This window comes from Bubalus kerabau, chromosome X, assembly GCF_029407905.1.
Source record: "Bubalus kerabau isolate K-KA32 ecotype Philippines breed swamp buffalo chromosome X, PCC_UOA_SB_1v2, whole genome shotgun sequence".
NCBI classification, from domain to species: Eukaryota; Metazoa; Chordata; class Mammalia; order Artiodactyla; family Bovidae; genus Bubalus; species Bubalus kerabau.
In genome coordinates, this window is record NC_073647.1 from 73741728 (window position 1) to 73762999 (window position 21272).

The window sequence follows — 21272 nt, forward strand, 5'->3', positions numbered from 1 at the left end:
ATGCAGACTTTAATTCACAAAAAATATATATATTTGTTTTTTTATAGGTAAGTTCTCTCTTCTGACTGACAAGCTTTGGTTTTCCTTCAAACTGGAAACACCAAATCCTGAGCGCTGTCTGAACAGCTGTACTACAGTGGATTCTGCCTTGGCAGTTCATTTTAGCAATTCCTCATCACATCTCAGGCAGTTTCTTTCCATTGAGCCTATTCCTGTCCCCCTCCCTTCAAAATGATTTAGTAATTACCAAAAGGGATGAAGGGCCAAGCCAGAGCAATCAAATGCTATTAAGTTTCATTGCATGTGTGTGTGTGTGTGTACGCGCACACAGATAAGGTTCTCACTTTTACAAACATCCCCAAAAAGTGCAAGCCATGACCCACATCTGTTGGAAAAAGCGATGGGAAGGGTCTTTGGAAACAGTAGAAATAGCATTTCTCTGTACTAAAGTAATGCTCACACTGAATTGGGGTACTCGATTCCCAATGACTAGTTCTACACCAACAAAGTGTGTATTTGGAAAAGTTATCTAGATAAAGCATGTCAAAAAAGAATCTACACAGATTTGAGGCAAAGCCACAGGGTTTGGGGTTGAAGGGAGCTGACAAGTATATATGGAAAAGTTATTTAAGTGATTCAGATAACTACATCAGCTTATATTAGCTGTGTGTATACAAACAATCTGTTTACTAACACTGTTTTGAAATTTGATTACCAAAATAATATGATCAATATTTCTTGTGTACTTTTTAAATAGGAAAGAATGCCTGACTCACTTCAAGTACTTTTTCCTAATGGTTGAACAAACCAAGATCTGGGCCACTTAAACTGTTAGTTAAAACACCCCTTCAGTCTCAGCACAAGGCAATATGAATGTCAAATGGTTATTTATATTTCCTAGCTAAGCTATCAACTCATTTTAAGTCATTCAGAAGGTAGAGGCCATGGGGGGGTGGTGGTGTGGTTTGGGGTGTGTGTGTGTGTGTCTTTAATCAAGTGCAGACAAATGTTTAGATGTTTTGAACTTAGCTGAAATGCCCTAAATTAGGTCAGAGTGGAATGAAAAATGACTATGAGAGGCAAAAAGAATCAGAAAATTTTCCAGTATGCCTATATAAGTGGACAGGAGTATAACTTGGAGATTTATATCCCTATAAAATTTGACATCTTCCAAAAGTAATGACTTTGAATTTGGAATCATTCCTTTTTCTTTATACTCCACTGGATTTAAAGCTGTAAGTGGAGGACCTACTTCAACAATGGCCATTTTTGAATATACTTCAGATATTTTCTTTGTAAACAATTTTACCCTTACTAATTATGAAGTGAAGTGAAGTTGCTCAGTCATGTCCGACTCTTTGCCACCCCATGGACTGTAGCCTAACAGGATCCTCCATCCATGGGATTTTCCAGGCAAGAGTACTGGAGTGGGTTATTATGAAGGAGATGTTAATATAATTATGATGGAATCAAACAAATATAGGTGTCCATAAATGATAAGTTCACCTGTTGTGGAGGTGAACCGTAGTATATTTAGACAAAAAGTGATTCTTGAATCATTTATTATTATATCTGACTTTGGAGTACATTTTTAACTTTACATATAAATATGTCAGTCTTAAATTATGGAGTTCATGGCATTTTGGGCAAATGAACAAAAAGGTACAGTGGCCAATCCATTTCCACATCTCCTTTGTATATATATGTTTAATAGTAAATGTCTTGTTTCTATGATCTAGAAGAGCTGGCTTTGTTGACTGGCTTTCTGACCTTGAGCAAGTCATTATTTTCTGGGCCTCATTTTTTCTTTCTATTTGTAAAATAAGAATTTAGAATTGAGTGGATCCCCACTAAGGTTCTCTTTTACTTCTAACTTTTATGTTTATAAATTTACTCTCAAGTTGACTTATACCTTCTCTGGGGTCAGAGAACATAGTTAAACATTTGATTTGAAATGTCTTTCTTGATAGTAGCTGATACAGAGTTAACACAAGTCTCTTTCCTTTCCTACTTTCTACTGAAATTAGAGTTATTAAAATGTTGGTGTCACCATCATAGACGTTAGGGCAATAACTGATTAGCTTTAACAGCTAACTGGCTTCAATCCTCAACACAGCTAGGCCTGAGCATAGCTGGTGAAATCTTAAGCTCACGTCATAAAGACAATAACCCTGAGACGATCTGAAAAGGAATGAAATATGACACTGGTTTCTTTCAGTAGTAGAGATTGCTATTATGACTTATACATATTCTCTCTTTGGCACATAGAGAAGACTGTATTTTGGACCATGGCTCTATCCCTGGCTATCCTTATTTTCTGACAAATTGATAAAGTAACTGCTGGAACAATTAAGCCTAGGTTATCATAAGTACATGCATTTGTAAGAGAGATGAAATAGGGCCATCGGTTTCTGGTGCCATCAATATGAAAAGAAATGTAGCCTAGGTGCTATTTATTATTCAAAGTGAATTTGGAAACTGGGAAAGTTGAATCTGTAACTTTAGAAAACTTCCTTCTGGAAGGTAACCTGTTACTGATGTCAGGGCCACTTAGAATAGTCTCACTTAGAGAAGCAGGAAGTTTGAGTAAATGATCGCTTCAGGTATGATCAAGGAATTATTTTGTGATAATCTCTTGCCAAATGGATCTTGATGCAGCTTGCTCTCTTGGTCATTTTGTCCTGGATCTGAGCTTTGTTCTTCAATACCTCTTCTTGTTTCCCCTTTATCCCCAGTTTGTGTCTTTTCCCTGTAGAATATTTTGTCAATCACTGAAGCTAGGGCTGGAATGGGAATCAATTCAAATAACAGAAACTACACTGTCAAAAACCATTTTGGCGGCATATTTGCACTGAGAATTTCACTAAATTTTGCCAGAAAGTATACACATAAATTTAGATGGTTTCCTATTACTGTTAGCCTTTACAAGAACAGGGTGACAACCAATTAAGTTTCTTATGTTTTTGAGCTATGTGTTAATTTAATCACCAGGACTCAGACCTTGAGCTATTTTAGGTCATGTGTTAAGAGTGTAAGTTGGGGATACCTTTGTGCTAATGTTGGTAAGAACCACCCTTGTTTAGCAGGTAATCAGTCACTGGTTACCAGGTCTAACATGATCACCACACACATTATGGGCTTCATTTTATAACCTTCACCTATGTTGTCTGATGAGGTACTCTTAAGCTGTGGAAAATAATTTGTTTTGGTGTATAATGCAGTTTTCTTTAAAGACAGTAGAATTTGGATCATGTTTGTAGTTCCATGAATTCACTAGGGTTGTTATGTTATATATTTAACATCAGTTTACACATGCAATTCCACTGTCTCCACTGAGCATTAAAACTGCAACTTGAATCAAGTTATCTAGACCTAAAATTGTTTTGTTGTTCTTGTTTTATCAGAGAGCAATTAATTAAAATGAAGTTGTTTTCAGATTCTGACACCTGAACAAGATGTCATTTTTCTGATAAAATATTTTCAAATCCAGATTTTTATCTTAGAAATACTTTTGATAGCAATAATGATTAAAACTATCAACAGTAGATAGAACCCTATAAATATGCCAGCTAATTATTTTTTCTTACCAATGTATGAGATGTAGTGACTATTGGCTAGAGTGCAGGAAAAGTTTTTAAAAAGAGTCCACATCCTAAATACTAATCTTGATACTGTCAAATTTTAAGATGTAGTAAGCTAACTGAAATACACAAACACAGGAAAGGAATTCACTAACTTATTAGATATGACATATACTATGGGGGTAAATAGTCACTGGCATACATTAGGAAACCCACAAGTCTTTAAGAAACAAAAAAACTCAACAGCCCCCACAGTAAGGAGAAGTTGTAGTGTTTAAAAACAAAAACACGAAAGCCAGTTATACCTAGAAACCACAAGCTGACAATTCTTTGGAGTCTATTCAGTCTCCCTTTGATGCTGTTCATTGAACCAGAATGGGCAGCGTGGAGTACTGAAGGGCAACAAACATAGGCAGGTGAGTTTGCCTCATCTGATAGCTGGTGGGGACTGCTGAGCACAGCCCTCAGCCCTGTGGGGAAATGGTGTGAGATCCCAAGGAAGGTCAGGAATCTGTGCGGCAGCGACAGTAGCAAAGTGGCACCTGGAGCTTCAAGGAAGCAAGGGTAAGAAAAGCAAAGCCAAAGGGTTAAGCACCTGACTGCACCTCTGCTGATTAGGGGCAAATACCCCTTCAGTTGGTTATGAAATGGACTTAGTGTTTTATAGGTATAAAAAGGCAAATAATAGTGATACTAATAAGAACAAAAAAATGATTGTAACTATAAAAGATGGTGAAAGCAATAGGAGTTTCACTCTCCTGTCTAGTGGGGGAGCAGTGAGGGAATCATATTCTATGTCACCTCTGAGGGCAAAGAAATGAGAAATTTTCTGAGTTCCAGGACACGTGATAACGGCTTGACTTAGAGCCGAGTTGTAACTTGTTCTTCCTGTCCATCACCCCATTTGTGCATGAGCAGGTCACAAGCCTCTCCCCACGTTTCAAATACATCCTCTGAGGAGTCTAAAAGTTTAGAATTTGAGGAACAGATGCTGGATACACAGTGAAGAGAGCTGGAACAGGCTAGAGGGCATTCAGTGCTCTGAGCAGTGCCCCGGGCTTCACCTAATTCTACCTCACTGAGGTTAATTTCACTTTGAGAACAGGCCTCTGCTTTCCCTTTCTCCATCTGAGAGTATCTGATGTCCTGCCACATATAGTGTGGCTGAACAATTCCATCAGAGATTGTGTACATCGGCTCTGAACTGGGTTCGGACATATGACCATTAAACTTGGAGAATAGGAGACCCAGTTTCTTGAGAGAGGGACCCATGAAGGATCGTTTGCTTGATGACTCAGCTTTTGACTTGCCTTGGGCACCACCGACTCTTGGCATAGTCCTGATGAGAGGTGGCCCATGGCAGGCTTTTTTCTTGCAGCCTACATTGAAAGAGACACTCTTGGATTTGGCCCGAGCCCCACCACTGCCATCATTGGTATCATCCCTCTGAGAGAGTTCAGTGCTGCTAGTGGAAAAGCTTCTTCTTTGGTGCTTCCTGTTTCCCAAGAGGTCAAGCACTTCATATCGAAAGCTGGAGATATCCTGCTTTAATTCCTAGGGCAAGAGAGAAGACATGTTATGTTAAGAAGCTTTGGAATGTTCCAGGTTTTTGTCTCATAGCAAATCACAAGGTATACGAACTACCAGAAACATCTTACATTATTCCACCACAAGAAAAACATAGTGACAAATCTGTGGGCAGGGCTGGCCATTGGAAAAAAATGTGCAATTGGTAAAGTTGATTTCAGAACCTCCCTATCAGGAGTACACCAACAGACTGAAATGTTAACCAACAATGACGGTATTAGAGTAGTGTATTGGCTCTCATCGACATCTGCATAGAGAAAGATACAGAAGAGGAAAAGCTTTAGGACTCAGCAATAAAACTAGGGAAGTGGAATGTCAGGTGATGAGACTAGTGCTCAGTCGCTCAGTTGTATCCGACTCTGTGATCCCATGGCCTGTAACTGGCCAGGTTTCTCTGTCCATGGGATTTCCCAGGCAAGAATAATGGAGTTGGTTGCCATTTCCTCCTCCAGAGGATCTTCCCAACCCAGGGATCAAACCCACATCTCCTACATTGCAGGCCAATTCTTTACCATTGAGCCACCTGGGAAGCCCCATTTTGGGACAGGGGACCCTGTTTATCCAAGTCCCTGTGAAATGTCTTCTATCTCTCACTGGCTGCCTAGATACTAGATTGCTCTTTTAAAAACCATCTTTGAAAAGCTTACATCTGATGATTTAATTCTTTTGCTTAACACTTTTTAGTAACTTGTCACTGACCTTATGAAAAAGGAAAAATGCCATACCACAGACTACAAGGTTTTTCAAGGCCTGGTATGTGTTCATCTCTCCTGTTTCATATCTTTCTACTCTTTCCCCAGGCTCGCCACTGTCCACCTGTATGAACATATTCTCTCTTGCCTGAGTCTCTGCATGTGCTGTTCTCTCTGGAACACTCTTCTATCCAACTAGCTCCTCCTTTAGACCTCAGCTTGAACATGGCTTCCTCTGAAAAGCCTACCTCAAATCCCCAAGTCCCAGCTGGGTGTCCCCCCATTTCTGTGTCTCCACAGTACCTTGTGTTGCTCTTGTTAGAATACTCCGTCATTCATCACCCTCTATTATTATTGTGTGTCACTCCATGAGAGAGTAGGGGCTGTTTATATCTTGCTCATCACTGTGCTCCAACTACCTGGCAGAGTGTTTGGCACGTAGCAGGCCCTCAACTGGTGAGTTATGTCTAGATTAGGATAACAGCCTTCATGTATTCCTTAGAAAATGTATATGTGTTCTAGGATAGGGTTTCCCAACCAATTGACATGTAGAGTGTGGCAATTGTTTGTTAAAGGGATCTGTCCTGTGCATTGTAGGATTTTTAGCAACAACCCTGGTCTCTACTCACTAGATGCCAATAGCATTCCAGTGTGACAAGCAAAAATGTGTAATGGTAGGATATCATAAATGTTAAGTTTTAATAATAGATTTTTTTGTCTTTATTATATATTTTAAGTAAAGAAGACCTTTAAATCTCACACATCCTTGCCATATCATTTAAAGCATTCAATTCCCACACTGAGAAACACTCAGACTATTAAAAGACTGTGTATTTTTAGTATTCATAACTGTGGTGGTGTGACAAACATTGGTAACATCTCTTCATCTATTGGAAGAACTGTAACTGGTTTTACTGTATTATAAGCAGTTGAAATTCCATCACCAGAAACTTCAAATACTGTGAAGATTAAATGATGCTTAAGAAATGTGAAATGAGAAATTAAACCACTTTATGACCAAATTACCTTAAAATTTTCTTCTGTTAGTCCCTCATTTGTTTTGGAATTTCTTATCATAGCTGCCACATATCTTTTGACTAAATTCCTGATAACTTCCTGGAATTTAAACAAAAACATGAAAAGGCATTCAGTTTCCTTCTTGGACTCTTAGTACAATAAGGAACATATACAAGAAAAAAATATGCCTAGACTGTCTTTGCATTGGAAAATTCTCACAGGATCCAACGATTTTCTACAAAACCCCCAGTTAATTCCACTGGCTGAATGAAGAATTACTGTGTGTCCAAATAAATTTGGTGGCAGAGTGGGCCAGTGAGATCAAATTCACCCAAAAGAAAATTTTTCTACCCAGGCATAAGGTAAACATGATTCACATTAATAGAATAATCAGAGTAGAGTAATCCTTGAATGGTCACAGTCAATATCCTTTCCTTTCAGGCTGGATTAAACTTTAACCCTCCTAGTAAGATGAGAGTTTTTCTTCCTTTTATAAAGTTGAGAAAGTCATTCTTCAGTGTCACAAAATCTGCTGATTTCGATGTCCAATAATTACATAGTCAAGATATTTTTTATTAAAGTCAGTATGTTCTTCTCCTTTACAGGGATGGCCTTTTTAACTTAGCCTCCTGGGAATGGTATACACATAGTCACTCAACTTTGTGTTAGTAACAATGATGATGATAGCCACCACTTAATGCAATATGTCAGGCACTGCCAGGACACACATGCACACACAAATACAAACGTACTCACCACTCAATTCTCACAACTACACTTTTGAGTTAAGTTTTATCATCCCTATTTTACAGATGAAGAAACTGAGGCTCAGGGAGGGTAAGTGACTTATCTAAGGTCAGACAACTGACCAAGAACTACTGTGCTTAGTTCATATAAAGAAGCTTTACCTGGTAATGTTGGTTCTGTATCAGGCTGTCAGCATGGCGTTCCTGTCATTGAAAATGGACAGAGAGCTTATATCAGCAGTGTCCCAGCAGCCCATCCACTCAAATATATTTCTAAATATTAGGACTGGAACATGACACAGGAGCTGCTGCTTGACAAACCCCCAAAGCATCTGTAGGTTGGACTAGTTTTATGATGTTCGAGATAGGGAATGTCACAAAGGAGAGAAAGGAGAAAACAGTTTTACAAAGAGACAATTTTTAAAGGCCTTACTGTGAAGCTTCTCAAGTTGTGCCTTCTCCGTCTACCATCAGGGTCTCTTTTAGGGCAGAAGGTGTTGTTGAACCAGTTGCCAAGGTATAGAAATGACTTGGGGCTGGGGATAATGTTGAAAGGAGGTGGCAAGGTGCCACCTTCATCAAAGTAACTCATCCAGAGCTTCGTCCTTGCAAACTTCCACTCAATATCAGCATGATCCTGTGAAAGACAAGTTCAAAGATGGGGGATGGGAAAATACAAAATGCACCCATGACTCATTCAAAAAGTTCTACTTGCTTCTACAGAGGGAAATATGTCTGTAGCTATAAAAATTCAATTTACACTGACCTTACCCTCTAGTGTTTTCCTCTACATGTTTTCTAGTTGCAACATTTACGTTTTGCTCTATGATCAATTTTGAGTTCATTTTTGCTTAAGGGGTGAAGTTTACATTGAGGGTTTTTTTTCTTGTTTTGTTTTTGCCTGTCAGTGTTCATTTGCCATTTGCTGAAAAGACTATTGTTCTTCCATTGAATTGCTTTTGCACCTTGGTCAATCAGTTGTGCATACTGGGATTACTGGCTATTCACATTCAAAAGAATAAAGTTGGATTCCTACCTCACACCACGTACAACATTCAACTTAAAATGAATCACAGAACTAAATTTAATAGATAAAAAGTATAAAACTTTAAGAAGAAAATTAAGGAGTAAATATTTATAACCCTGGATAAAACAATGGTTTCTTAGAGAAGACACCAAAAGCTAAGGAACAAGAGAACAAAATAGGTAAATTGGACTGGGTCAAAGTTAAAAACTGTACGTCAAGGACACCATAAAGAAAATGAAAACCCACAGGCTAAAAGAAATGAAATATCATTACTGGAAGAAACACTAGCTGGAATCAAGATTGCTGGGAGAAATATCAATAACCTCAGATATGCAGATGACACCACCCTTATGGCAGAAAGTGAAGAGGAACTAAAAAGCCTCTTGATGAAAGTGAAAGTGGAGAGTGAAAAAGTTGGCTTAAAGCTCAACATTCAGAAAATGAAGATCATGGCATCCAGTCACATCACTTCATGGGAAATAGATGGGGAAACATTGGAAACAGTGTCAGACTTTATTTTTTGTGACTCCAAAATCACTGCAGATAGTGACTGCAGCCATGAAACTAAAAGACGCTTACTCCTCGGAAGGAAAGTTATGACCAACCTAGATAGCATATTCAAAAGCAGAGACATTACTTTGCCAACAAAGGTTCGTCTAGTCAAGGCTAGGGTGTTTCCTGTGGTCATGTATGGATGTGAGAGTTGGACTGTGAAGAAGGCTGAGCGCAGAAGAATTGATGCTTTTGAACTGTGGTGTTGGAGAAGACTCTTGAGAGTCCCTTGGACTTCAAGGAGATCCAACCAGTCCATTCTGAAGGAGATCAGCCCTGGGATTTCTTTGGAAGGAATGATGCTAAAGCTGAAACTCCAGTACTTTGGCCACCTCATGCGAAGAGTTGACTCATTGGAAAAGACTCTGATGCTGGGAGGGATTGGGGGCAGGAGGAGAAGGGGATGACAGAGGATGAGATGGCTGGATGGCATCACTGACTCGATGGACGTGAGTCTGAGTGAACTCCGGGAGTTGGTGATGGACAGGGAGGCCTGGCGTGCTGCGATTCATGGGGTCGCAAAGAGTCAGACATGACTGAGCGACTGAACTGAACTGACTGAATGAAAATCTGATAAGGGACTTGTACCCAGACTATATAAAGAATGATAACGATTCAATAATAAAAAGACAAATCAATTTGAAAAAGAGGAAAGCACTTGAATAGACATTTGCAGAAAGACACAAATGACCAACATTGTTGGTCATTAGGAGTATTCAAATTGACACCGCAATGAGATAGAGCTTTAAACCCACTAGGATAGCTACAACAATTTTTCATGAAAGAATAGCTAGTGTAGGTTAGAATCTGGAGAATTTGCACCCCTCACACACTGCTGGTGGCAACGTGAAATGGTGCAGCTACTTTGGAAAACCATATGGCAATTCCTCAAATAGTTAAACATAGAGTTACCATACAATCCAGCAGTTTCACTCCTAGCTACATACCCAAGAGAAACGAAAGCACATTCTACACAAAAACGTGTACACAAATGTTCAGCAGCATTTTTCATAATAGCTAAAGAGTAGAAACAACCTAAATGTCCATCCACAAATAAATGGATAAACAAAATGTGGTATACTATCATTATTATCCAGTCTGTAAAAGGAATGAAGTTTTGACACATACTGCAACATGGACGAACCTTGAAAATCTTATGCTGAGTGAAAGTATATTCTGCTGAGTCTTCCAATCCATGAACATCCGTATGTTGTTTCTTTTATCCATGTTTTGTAGTTTTCAATGTGTAAGTCCTATCTATACATGTTTTGTTAACCTTTTGCCTAAAATGAAAGCTTATGCCTATTTCATTTTACTTACAACAGTTTACAATAGTACTGTCTTAAAATTTCAGTTTCCAATTGTTCATTGCCAGTATATGGTTGATTTTTGTGTATTGACTTTGTATTTTGTGGCCTTGTTAAATTCATGTTTTTATTCTATGAAATTTTTAAAATAGATTATTTAGGGTTTACTTTATACAGAATCACAAGACAGTTTTATTTCTTCTTTTCCAATCTGTACGTCTTCAATGTTTTTCCTTATTGCACTACCTAGGATCTCTAGTTCAAAGTGGAATAGAAGTATTTAAAGCAGATATACCTTGTTACTGATCTTAGAAAGTCTTCTTTCACCACTTAGTTAGCTATAGGTTTTGTGGTTCAGGTTCTGCACATTGCATTCTATACCAATTTTGCTAGACATTAAAAGAAAAAAATCAGAGTAGAAGTCTGTCAAACACCTTTTCTGGTCATATAAATTGATATGACCATAGGATTTTTCTTTTTTAGACTATTAATATGATGAATTACTTTGCATTTCTGGAGTAAATTCTATGTGGTTATGGTATGTTCTTTTTATATATTGCTGGATTCATATATGTTAATGCTCTGTTGAGGATTTCCCTGTCTATGTTCATAAAGGATATTGGTCTACAGGTTTTTGTTTTTTTTTTTTAATTTTCTGTACTTTTTTCCTGGTTTGGGTATCAATAGAATACATTATAAATGTGTATTTATATATAATTAAAATTAATTTTACCAATTTCTTTTCACTATATTTTAATGTGGCTACTATAAAATGTAACCTATGTGGCACATATTTGTGACTTGCATAAAATTTTTATTGTACAGAACTTCCCTAGACTAATGGTGTATTTAGTCCTGCCTAACAAGGCTTAAAAGCAAGCCTCAGAGATCAAACTATTTCCAGAATAAAGCTCAAGAGTATTTAAAACAATACAAAAATATCCAGTGTCCAACAAGGTAAAATTCATAATGTCTGACATCCAATACAAATTTATCAGAAATGCCAAGAAACAGGAAAATATGATACATAATGAAGAAAAATCTATTAAACAGAACCAGATACAAATCAGTTGTATTCTATATACTGGCAATGAACAATAAAATATTAATTTTAAAAAAGTATCATTTAAAATATAAAATCCTTAGGAATAAATATGACAAAAATATATGTGTTTTTTAACATTGGAAACTGTGAAAGATTACTGACATAAATTAAAGAAGACTTAAACAAATGTAAAGAAATGGCATATTCATGAATTGAAAGACTGAATATAGTTAGGATGGCAATTCTTTCCAAATTGATTATAGATTCAATACAATTTCAGTCAAATCTCAGTTGGCATTTTTGAAGAAACTGACAAACTGCTTTCAAGTTTATATATAAATACAAAAGATGTAAAAGATGTAACTAAAAGATGTAGTTAATTTTGTAAAAGAACAAATTGGCATTGAAGATCAATGGAACAAAACAAGAAAGTCCAAAAATAAATGTGTGCATATGCATAATTACAGGCATATATGCAGTTGACTTTTAAGAAAGGTGTCAAGGCAATTCAACTTGGAAAGAATAATCTTTTCAACAAATTACCTTGGAATAGTTGGACTTCCAGAAGGAAAAAATAAAGAATCTTGATCCTTACTTCACACCGTATACAAAAATTAACTCAAAATGAGTTGTAACTCAAAAGTTATGGGAGGGCTAAATCTATATTTTACTAATAAACAATTTGCTATGTTTTTTTCTTTCTGCTTGCTTTGGGTTTAGTTTACTTTATTTTTCTAGTTTCATAAAGGTGGAAATTTAAGTTATTGATTTGAAATATTATTTACTTTTTAATATAAGCTTTTAAAAAATTATAGATTTCTTTCTGGGGATATTTAGGATATACCATACTCTCCCTTTAACTCATCTCAAAGTATCTTTTAATTTCCTTTGTGATTTCCTCTTTGAACCAGTAGTTATTTTGCAGTATCTTCTCTACTATCCATTTATATGTGAATATCCCAAATTTTATTATGTTATTGATATCTAATGTTTGCCAAACATATTTTTTTATTATTTCAGTCCTTTAAAAAATTAGACATTTTATGGACTAACATATAATCTGTCCTGGAGAATGTTCCATGTGCAGTTCAGAAGAACATATATTCTGCTATTGTTGTATGGTATGTTGTATAGATAGATGTCCATTAGGTCTAGTTGGTTTATAGCATTGTTCAAGTATTCTATTTCCTTTTTGATCATTTGTCTACTTCTGTTTGTTACTGAAAGTGGGGTAATAAATGCTCCAATGGTTATTATTGAATTTCTATTTCTCCCTTCAGTTCTGTCAGTTTTTGCTTCATATATTCTTCAGCTCTGTAGATAGGTGGAAATGCATTTATAATTGTTAAATCTTCATGATAAATACATTCCTTAATCATAAAAAATGTCCTTTGTTTTCTCTAGTAACAAATTTTATCTTAAATTCTATTTTGTCTGATAATTAGTATAGCCACTTAGCTAGCTCTCTTTTGGTTACCGTTTGCACCATCTATCTTTTCCCAATCTTTTACTTATGGTTGGGCTTCCCTGGTGGGCACTGGTTAAGACTGCACTCCCAATGCAGGTAGCATGGTCAAGGAATTAAGATCCCACATGCCACATGGTGCGGCCAAAAAATCTTTCATCTTTTACTTACAATCTACTTGTATCTTTGAATCTAAAGTGTATCACTTCTAGACAGAATATAGTTGGATCATGTGTGTTTCTTAAAAGTCTGGCAATCTTTGCCTACTAACTGGTTTTCTTAATCTAGTTACATTTATAGTAATTACTGATAAAGTAGTATTTACATCTGCCATTTTTCCATTTTCTGTATGTTGCATGTCTTTTTTGTTCTTTTGAATTATGCAGTTATCTTTCAAAGTAGCTAGGAAAAAAGTCCCCCCCCAAATAAGATTTGTATTGTATTTATCTATACAATTACCTTTAATTACCATTTTTTGATGCTCTTTACTTCTTTGTGGGTTTTTTTTTTTTTTTTTTTTTTTTGAGGAGAGGGTTGAGGTTTTTTTTTTTTTTTTTTTTTTTTTTTTGTATCGTCTAGTGTTCTTTCATTTCAGCCTGAAGAATTCTCTTTAGCATTTCTTATAGGATGTACCTTCTGGCCATTAATTCTCTCAGTCTTTGTGTACTTGAGAAATGTCTTTATTTTTCCTTCATTTAAGGATATATTTGCTGAATATAGAATTCTTGGTTGGCAGTCTTTTGCTTTAAACATTTTGTATATGTCATTGCACTGACTTCTAGATCCCATTGTTTTGGATGGAAATCAGCTATCTTTTCCTCCTTTCAGGATTTTTTTCTTGGTCTTTGAGAGTTTGACTAAGACATGGCTTTTTCTGTGTTTATCTTACTAGGAAATATTTGCGTTTGTGGATGTGTAACTATTTTTGAGAAGTATTTATTCATTATTTCTTTAAATATCCTTCCAGTTCTTTATTTTCTCTCTTCTTTTTCTGGGACTCCCGTTATGTGTATGTTGGCCATTTAATGGTGTCTCACCATTAAATTCTCTGAAGCTCTGTTTGTTTGATCATCAGTCTGCTGCTGCTGCTAAGTCACTTCAGTCGTGTCTGACGCTCTGCGACCCCATAGACGGCAGCCCACCAGGCTGCCCCGTCCCTGGGATTCTCCAGGCAAGGACACTGGAGTGGGTTGCCATTTCCTTCTCCAATGCATGAAAGTAAAAAGTGAAAGTGAAGTCGCTCAGTCGTGTCCGACCCTCAGCAACCCCATGGACTGCAGCCTTCCAGGCTCCTCCGTCCATGGGATTTTCCAGGCAAGAGTACTGGAGTGGGGTACCATTGCCTTCTCCTAGACAATGGTAATTGAATTATCTTCAAATTTACTAATTCTTCCTGCCAGCTGAAATCTGCTGTTGAGCCCATCTAGTGAATTTTTCATTCTGCTACAACACTTTTCAAATCCAGAAATTCAATCTGATCCTTTTGAAAACAATTTCTATCACTTTATTAATATTCTCTATTTGATGAGACATTGTTTTCATAACTTTTCTTTAATTATTTAGATGGTTTCCTTTAGTTATTTGAAGATATTTAAAATAGCTAGTTCAGTCTTTAATGAAACCAACATTTGGGCTTCCTCAAGGACAATTTCTATGACATCTTTTTTCCTGTGTATAAACCATACCTTCTTTGTGTGTGTGTGTGTGTGTGTGTGTATGTGAGTGTGTATGTTTTGTAATTTTTTGCTGAAACTAGACATTTTAAGCAATTTAATATGATAACTCTGGAAATCTGATCCCCTTCTTTCATATTTATTGTTTTACATGACTTTCCTTGACTGATTCTGTAAAATCTGTATTCTTTGTCATGGGCAGTCATTGAAGTCTCTGTTCATTTAGCCTAGTAGTTAGATAATGATTGCACAGGGATTTCATTAACTTCCTTGAATCAATAGGTTTCTCACATTTTGCTTGTGGCTCTGTGTTTGCATAGTGACACATCTTCAATGTTCTTGTAGTTTATCATCTGTAAATGACATGTTTGAGACAATAAGGGAAATTTAAATATGGACCCCCAAATTAGTAATTCTAGTGTATCAGTGTTACATTTCTTGAGTGAGGTATGGTATTGTGATAATATAGTTAAATATATATGACAGTATTTGCAGTGAAATGTGATATTGGCAATTTGCTTTCAAATATCTTTTAAAATGTCCTTGGGCCCTATAATATATATATATACAGTGGTAAGAGCTTTGTTTCAGAGGCCACATTAACTTGTGACTTATATCCACAAACTTTTAACTTAATGCCAAATAAGATGGTTATACAATATAGTCTCCATTGTCAAAAGTGTACAGTGTAAAGGAGAGAAAAGTCTTTTTTATTAGCACATGAAATCTTTAAAAGGAGACCTATGTCTTACACTGTTTGTCTTAGGGTGGTTTTTGAATGAACATTCAGTCTGTCAGTGATAACTAGAATTTGCTCCTTGGTCTTTTAGATATTCCACGAAGGTTTGCACTTTGCTCTCCAAGGTAGTAGTGCTTAGCTATGATATTAAAGGATTAGCAGATCAAAAATGACATCAAGCAGAATAGAGATTTGTAAACCTGGTTCTATGAATGAAGGTAATGGACTCAGTGAATCTATTAAAATTGTATATAAAATATTGGGGTTTTTCAATTTTTCTGGGCTTTCATCATATTCTAAAAGAAGTGTGCCCTCCCCTAAATGGTTCAGAACTACTGAAGTAGAGGATAGAGGATTCTGTTGATTTATGAGATGCCCATTGCCTGTATCTGAACAGTGCAAACCAGCTCTTAACGGATAAATCAGAGATACTTCTATGTTCTCTAGGAGGGAATAAATGGCTTTGGGTTAAGTGAACAACCAGTTCAAAAGGGAAACAAAACCCTAGATTAAACTTAAGGTACTTGTTAAACCCACTGCTAAATTTTATTTCATGAGTTAATAAAGAAGCACATATATTACCATGTTTGAAAAATATTTTGATAGCTATTGTAATATAATTTATTTCTATGGTAATTGCATATATTTTGTTTTCATGTAGCCCAATTTGTGTGTTTTTTCTTTTGATATACATGCTTTTGCTGTTATAATCTTTTAAAAAATGTAAATATATTTGACATATAACATTAAGGTATACAACATTGTTAATTTGATACACTTATACATGGTGATATGATTGCCATTGTAGCTCTATTACATTATATAATTATTGTTTTTTGGTGGCTGGAATAATTAAGATCTAGTGTCTTAGCAATTTTTATGATTACAGTATGATATTATTGTCCCTAGTCACTATATTGTGCATTATATCTCCAGGACTTGCTACTAGTTGCAAGTTTGTACCCTTAGGCAATGTGAATTGTACACTTGCAAAAATGAATTTTATGGTATCTGGATTATCTCAATGAAGCTGTTACCAAAAAATAAACTGAGAAGAAAACATAGGAATTATTTTCATGACTTTATGTTAGGCAGTGATTTCTTAGATTTCACAGATAGCAATGCTGCTCTCCTCATCTTTTAAACTGTACAATTCAGTAGTTTTTAATAGATTTACAGAGTTGAGCAACCATCACCACTATCTATTCTAGAAGATTTTCATCACTCCTGAAAATCTCCTGTATCCATTAGCAGTCAATTCCCAGCACTTGGTCCCCTCCCCAAAGCCCCTATCAGCCTATAATCTACATTAGTTTCCATGGATTTGTCTATTTTGAACATTTCATACCAATGGATTATATAATATTGGTCCTTTTTGTGTAGATTCTTTCACTTAGCATGTTTTCAAGGTTCACCCATGTTGTGTGTGCTCAGTTGCTCAGTTATGTCTGACTCTTTGTGACTCCATGGACTGTAGCCCACCAGACTCCTCTGTTCATGGGATTTTCCAGACAAGAATACTGGAGCGGGTTGTCATTCTGTCCTCCAGGGGATCTTCCTGACCTAGGGATAAAACCCATGTCTCTTGCATCTCCTGCATTGGCAGGTGGATTCTTTACCACTATGCCACCTGGGAAACCCCCCATCCATGTTGTAGCAACTATCAATACTTCATTCCTTCCTATGGCTGAATAATACTACATTTCATTGTATGGACATACTATATCTTTGTTTATTTCTTCATCAGCTGATGGTTGTTTGAGTTGTTTCCACTTTGCTGTTAATATTAATGAATTATGTTGCTGTGAATATTTATGTCCAAGTCTTTGTGTAGATATGTTTTTTTTTTTTTTTAATTCTCTTGGGGACATACCTAGGAATGGAATTGTTCAGTTATACAGTAACCCTATGTTTAACTTTATGAGAAATTGTCATACTATTTATTAAAGTGGTTACACCATTTTACATTCCTACTATCAATGTATGAGTTCTGATTTTTCTACATCCTCACCAAAGCTCGCCACAGTCCATGTTTTTTTATCATAGACATGCTAGTGGGTGTGAAGTGGTATCTCATTCTGGTTTTGATTTTTGTTGTCTTAATGCTGAGTGATGTTGAGCATGTTATCATGTGCTCATCAGCAATCTGTTTATCTTATTTGGAGAAATGTTGATTCATATATTTTGCTTATTTAAGAATTAAGGATAAAATTCGGCATGAGAAACAGTCTGATTCTGGGGTTTTGAGATAATTTATAGTGGATGGCAGGGCTTCCCTGGTAGCTCAGCTGGTAAAGAATCTGCCTGCAATGCAGGAGACCCCGGTTCAATTCCTGAGTCGGGAAGATCCACTGGAGAAGGGATATAGGCTACCCACTCCAGTACTCTTGCCTGGAGAATCCCCATGGACAGAGGAGCCTGCTGGGTTACAGTCCATGGAGTCACAAGGAGTCAGACACAGTTGAGCGACTAAGCACAGCACAGCAGGATAGTGGATGGAATGAAAGATGACAATTTTAACCACCTCAACTCTCCATTCCCCAACTATTATTAAAGACAAAAAAAATTCACTCAGAGTTCTGTAAAAGTAAAACAAAAAGCGCTAAAAAAAATTATTGAACTCACTTTATTTCATCCAGATAACAAACTTATAACAATCCTGCATGCTCAAGCTATCTATCTTTTAATTTGTCCATTCTGGTATTAGGATTTACAAGTAAAATGATCATCACAGGGTTAAGTATTGATATATTTATTGAGTTGAAAAATGAAGTCATCCTTTTTGAGACAAAAGAAATATGATTTAGCAAATTGATTTGGAAATGAGACTGGCTTTGCTAGTTAGGCTTTCTGACATATTTTTTTTCAATGAATTGCTGAATCTGAAGCTCGAAAATTTTGGTAAAATTATATTTAAAACATATGAGAAGAAAGCATTTCATAAAGAAACGGGTGCTGCTGCTGCTGCTGCTGCTAAGTCGCTTCAGTCATGTCCAACTCTGTGTGACCCCATAGACGGTAGCCTACCAGGCTCCTCCGTCCCTGGGATTCTCCAGGCAAGAACACTGGAGTGGGTTGCCATTTCCTTCTCCAATGCATGAAAGTGAAAAGTGAAAGTGAAGTCGCTCAGTCGTGTCCGACTCTTAGCGACCTCATGGACTGCAGCCTACCAGGCTCCTCCGTCCATGGTATTTTCCAGGCAAGAGTACTGGAGTGGGTTGCCAGTGCCTTCTCCAAGAATGGTTAAGCTGTATTAAAGTTAATAACATTTCTATTTTCCATTTCAAGAGCTTTATTTATAATAATTGGGTTAAGCAAAGTGCCTCTATGTAAGACAGTAACTGGTACATTTAATAATTATTTGATAAGTCTTAGTAAAGTCTCCAAATTTAGTGGCTTAAAACAACAAATATTTATTATTGTAAAGTTTCTGTGGGTCAGGAATCTGGGTGTGGCAAGTTGTTTGCCTCTGGCTCAAGATCCCTTACAATGGTATAATCCAGTTGTTGGCTGGAGATGGGGTCTCGACTGAAGCCTGAACTGAGGGGCATTTTCTTCCAAGCTGGTTGTATGGTTGTTGACAGGATTCAGTTCCTTGTGGGATGCTGGACTGAAAACCTTAGTCTTTTGCTGGCTATTGGCCAGAGATCTCTCTCAGTTCTTTCCAGAGTGGGCCTCTCCATACCAGCTTATAAAATGACAGCAGGCTTCCCCCAGAGGGTGTGTGAGAGAAAAGCCATGGTTTTTTTTAATAACTTACTCTCTGAAATGACATCACTTTTGCCATAATCTATTTGTTAAGAGTCCGTAGGTCCATCTCATACTCAAGCAAAAAAGGTTGAATATGGATTCAAATAACAGGAAGTGGGTATCGTTGGGGGGCCATCTCAGAAGCTGCCACAGTATTACTTCCCATAAATTGAGAAACTGAATGACTATAATCTGTAGGGTAAAAGTCCCTACCACATTGAATTACTGTAGAAAAAGTGAAGTGAAAGTCACCCAGTCATGTCCAACTCTTTACAGCCCCATGGACTATAGAGTCCATGGAATTCTCCAGGCCAGAATACTGGAGTGGGTAGCCTTTCCCTTCTCCAGGGGATCTTCCCAACCCAGGAATCAAACCCAGGTCTCCCATATTGCAGGCGGATTCTTTACGAGCTGAGTCACAAGGGAAGCCCAATTGCTGCAGAAGTCAGTATGAAATGCCTAGGCTACTGCCTGGTATGTAGTAAGAACTATATAACTGTTCATTCCTTCTTCCACATTTCTGAGCCTATAATACCAGAAACAAACTTTGAATTTTCATTTTACCCTTTGATAGCCCAGAATAGGCAGTCTTTTATCTGTGGAATATTTCTGTAGCTCTTAAAATACAGCAGGTATTCAATAAGCTCTTTGTAAAATGAAGTGAGTCACATTTTTAAACACAGGATCTTTAGGTTCTTGTCATCTCTAGACACATTTGAAAAGGGAGAATGATGATATAGCTCCTATAGGTATTTGGCTATTTTCTAATAAATTGAGCTGAATGTCCTGGTATCTGGGCAATGGCTTTACTACTTTTAATTTTTTAAAATCCCTTTGTGGGCTAGCTTTTTGTTTGTATGTGTTTTAAGCAAAAGCAGTTATGTCTTTTAAAAATAGTTTTCTAAAAAAAAAAATAGTTTTCTAAATATCTAATGATTTCAACAAAGAATAGAAACAAGCAATGGGCCGAGTTTTAAACCACAGGCATTTTTATTTTATCTTAAGAATCTTTCTGCCCACTCCAGTGTTCTTGCCTGGAGAACCCCAGGGACGGGGGAGCCTGGTGGGCTGCCGTCTGTGGGGTCACACAGAGTCGGACACGACTGAAGTGACTTAGCATAGCATAGCAAGAATCTTTCTGGTGCCCACTCATTGTACCTACTCCAATCAGGTGAGGACATAATTTTTTTCTAAATATTTTAAAAACATCTCAAGGACCCCAGTTGATACCATTCCATTCCCCTTGTGCTCAGGTGACCTCACATTGGGATTTACTATGTAATAATTTGGCAGAGAAGTTATTGCAAATTGTCCTCTCATTGGTCTTTTCCCACTCATTTATCACATATAAATTCATTGTATACCTATTCATTCATTTTTTAAATTAATTTTTATTTTTATTAAAGTATTATTGATTTACAATATTATTTTTCAGGTATACAGCAAAGTGATTTGGTTATGTGTATATATATATATATACATACATAAGAATATATATATTCTTTTCCACTATAGTTTCTTACCAGATATTGAGTATAGTTCCCTGAACTATACAGTAGGTCCTTGTAATCTATTTTTTATATAGTAGTTTGTATATGTTAATCCCATACTCCTAATTTAGCCCTCCCCTCCCGTCCCCTTTGGTAAGCATGTTTGTTTTCTATGTCCATGAGTCTGTTTCTGTTTTGTAAATAAGTCCATTTGCACTATTTTTAGATTCCACATATAAGTTATATATAATATTTGTCTTTTTCTGGCTTACTTCACTTAATATGATAATCTCTAAGTCCATCCATGTTGCTGCCAATGACATTATTTCATTCTTTTTTTACAACCGAGTAATATTCCATTATATGTATATACCACATCTTCTTTATGCACTCCTCTGTCAATGGACATTTAGGTTGTTCCCATGTCTTGGCTATTGTAAATAGTGCTTCAGTGAACATTGGGGTGCATGTATCTTTTCAAATTAGAGCTTTCATTGTTTCCAATATATGCCCAGGAGTGGGATTGCAGGGTCATATGGTAGCTCTCTTTTTAGTTTCTGGTTTCCATAGTTTCCATAGTTTCTAGTTTCCATAGTGGCTG

General features: G+C 36.6%; 1 protein-coding gene across 1 annotated transcript in view; it reads right to left on the reverse strand.

The window, feature by feature from the left end:
* Positions 1 to 4297: 4297 nt before the first annotated feature.
* TRPC5 (transient receptor potential cation channel subfamily C member 5) overlaps positions 4298 to 21272 on the reverse strand; it is a 177003-nt gene continuing 160028 nt past the window's right edge. Inside the window, exons 7-10 of the mRNA XM_055564307.1 lie at positions 8057 to 8260; positions 7786 to 7827; positions 6887 to 6976; positions 4298 to 5135 (exon numbers count right to left, since the gene is read on the reverse strand). Of these exons, the coding sequence (XP_055420282.1) occupies positions 4443 to 5135; positions 6887 to 6976; positions 7786 to 7827; positions 8057 to 8260 (1029 nt within the window). The 3' untranslated portion in view covers positions 4298 to 4442. The remainder of the gene's footprint in view (positions 5136 to 6886; positions 6977 to 7785; positions 7828 to 8056; positions 8261 to 21272) is intronic.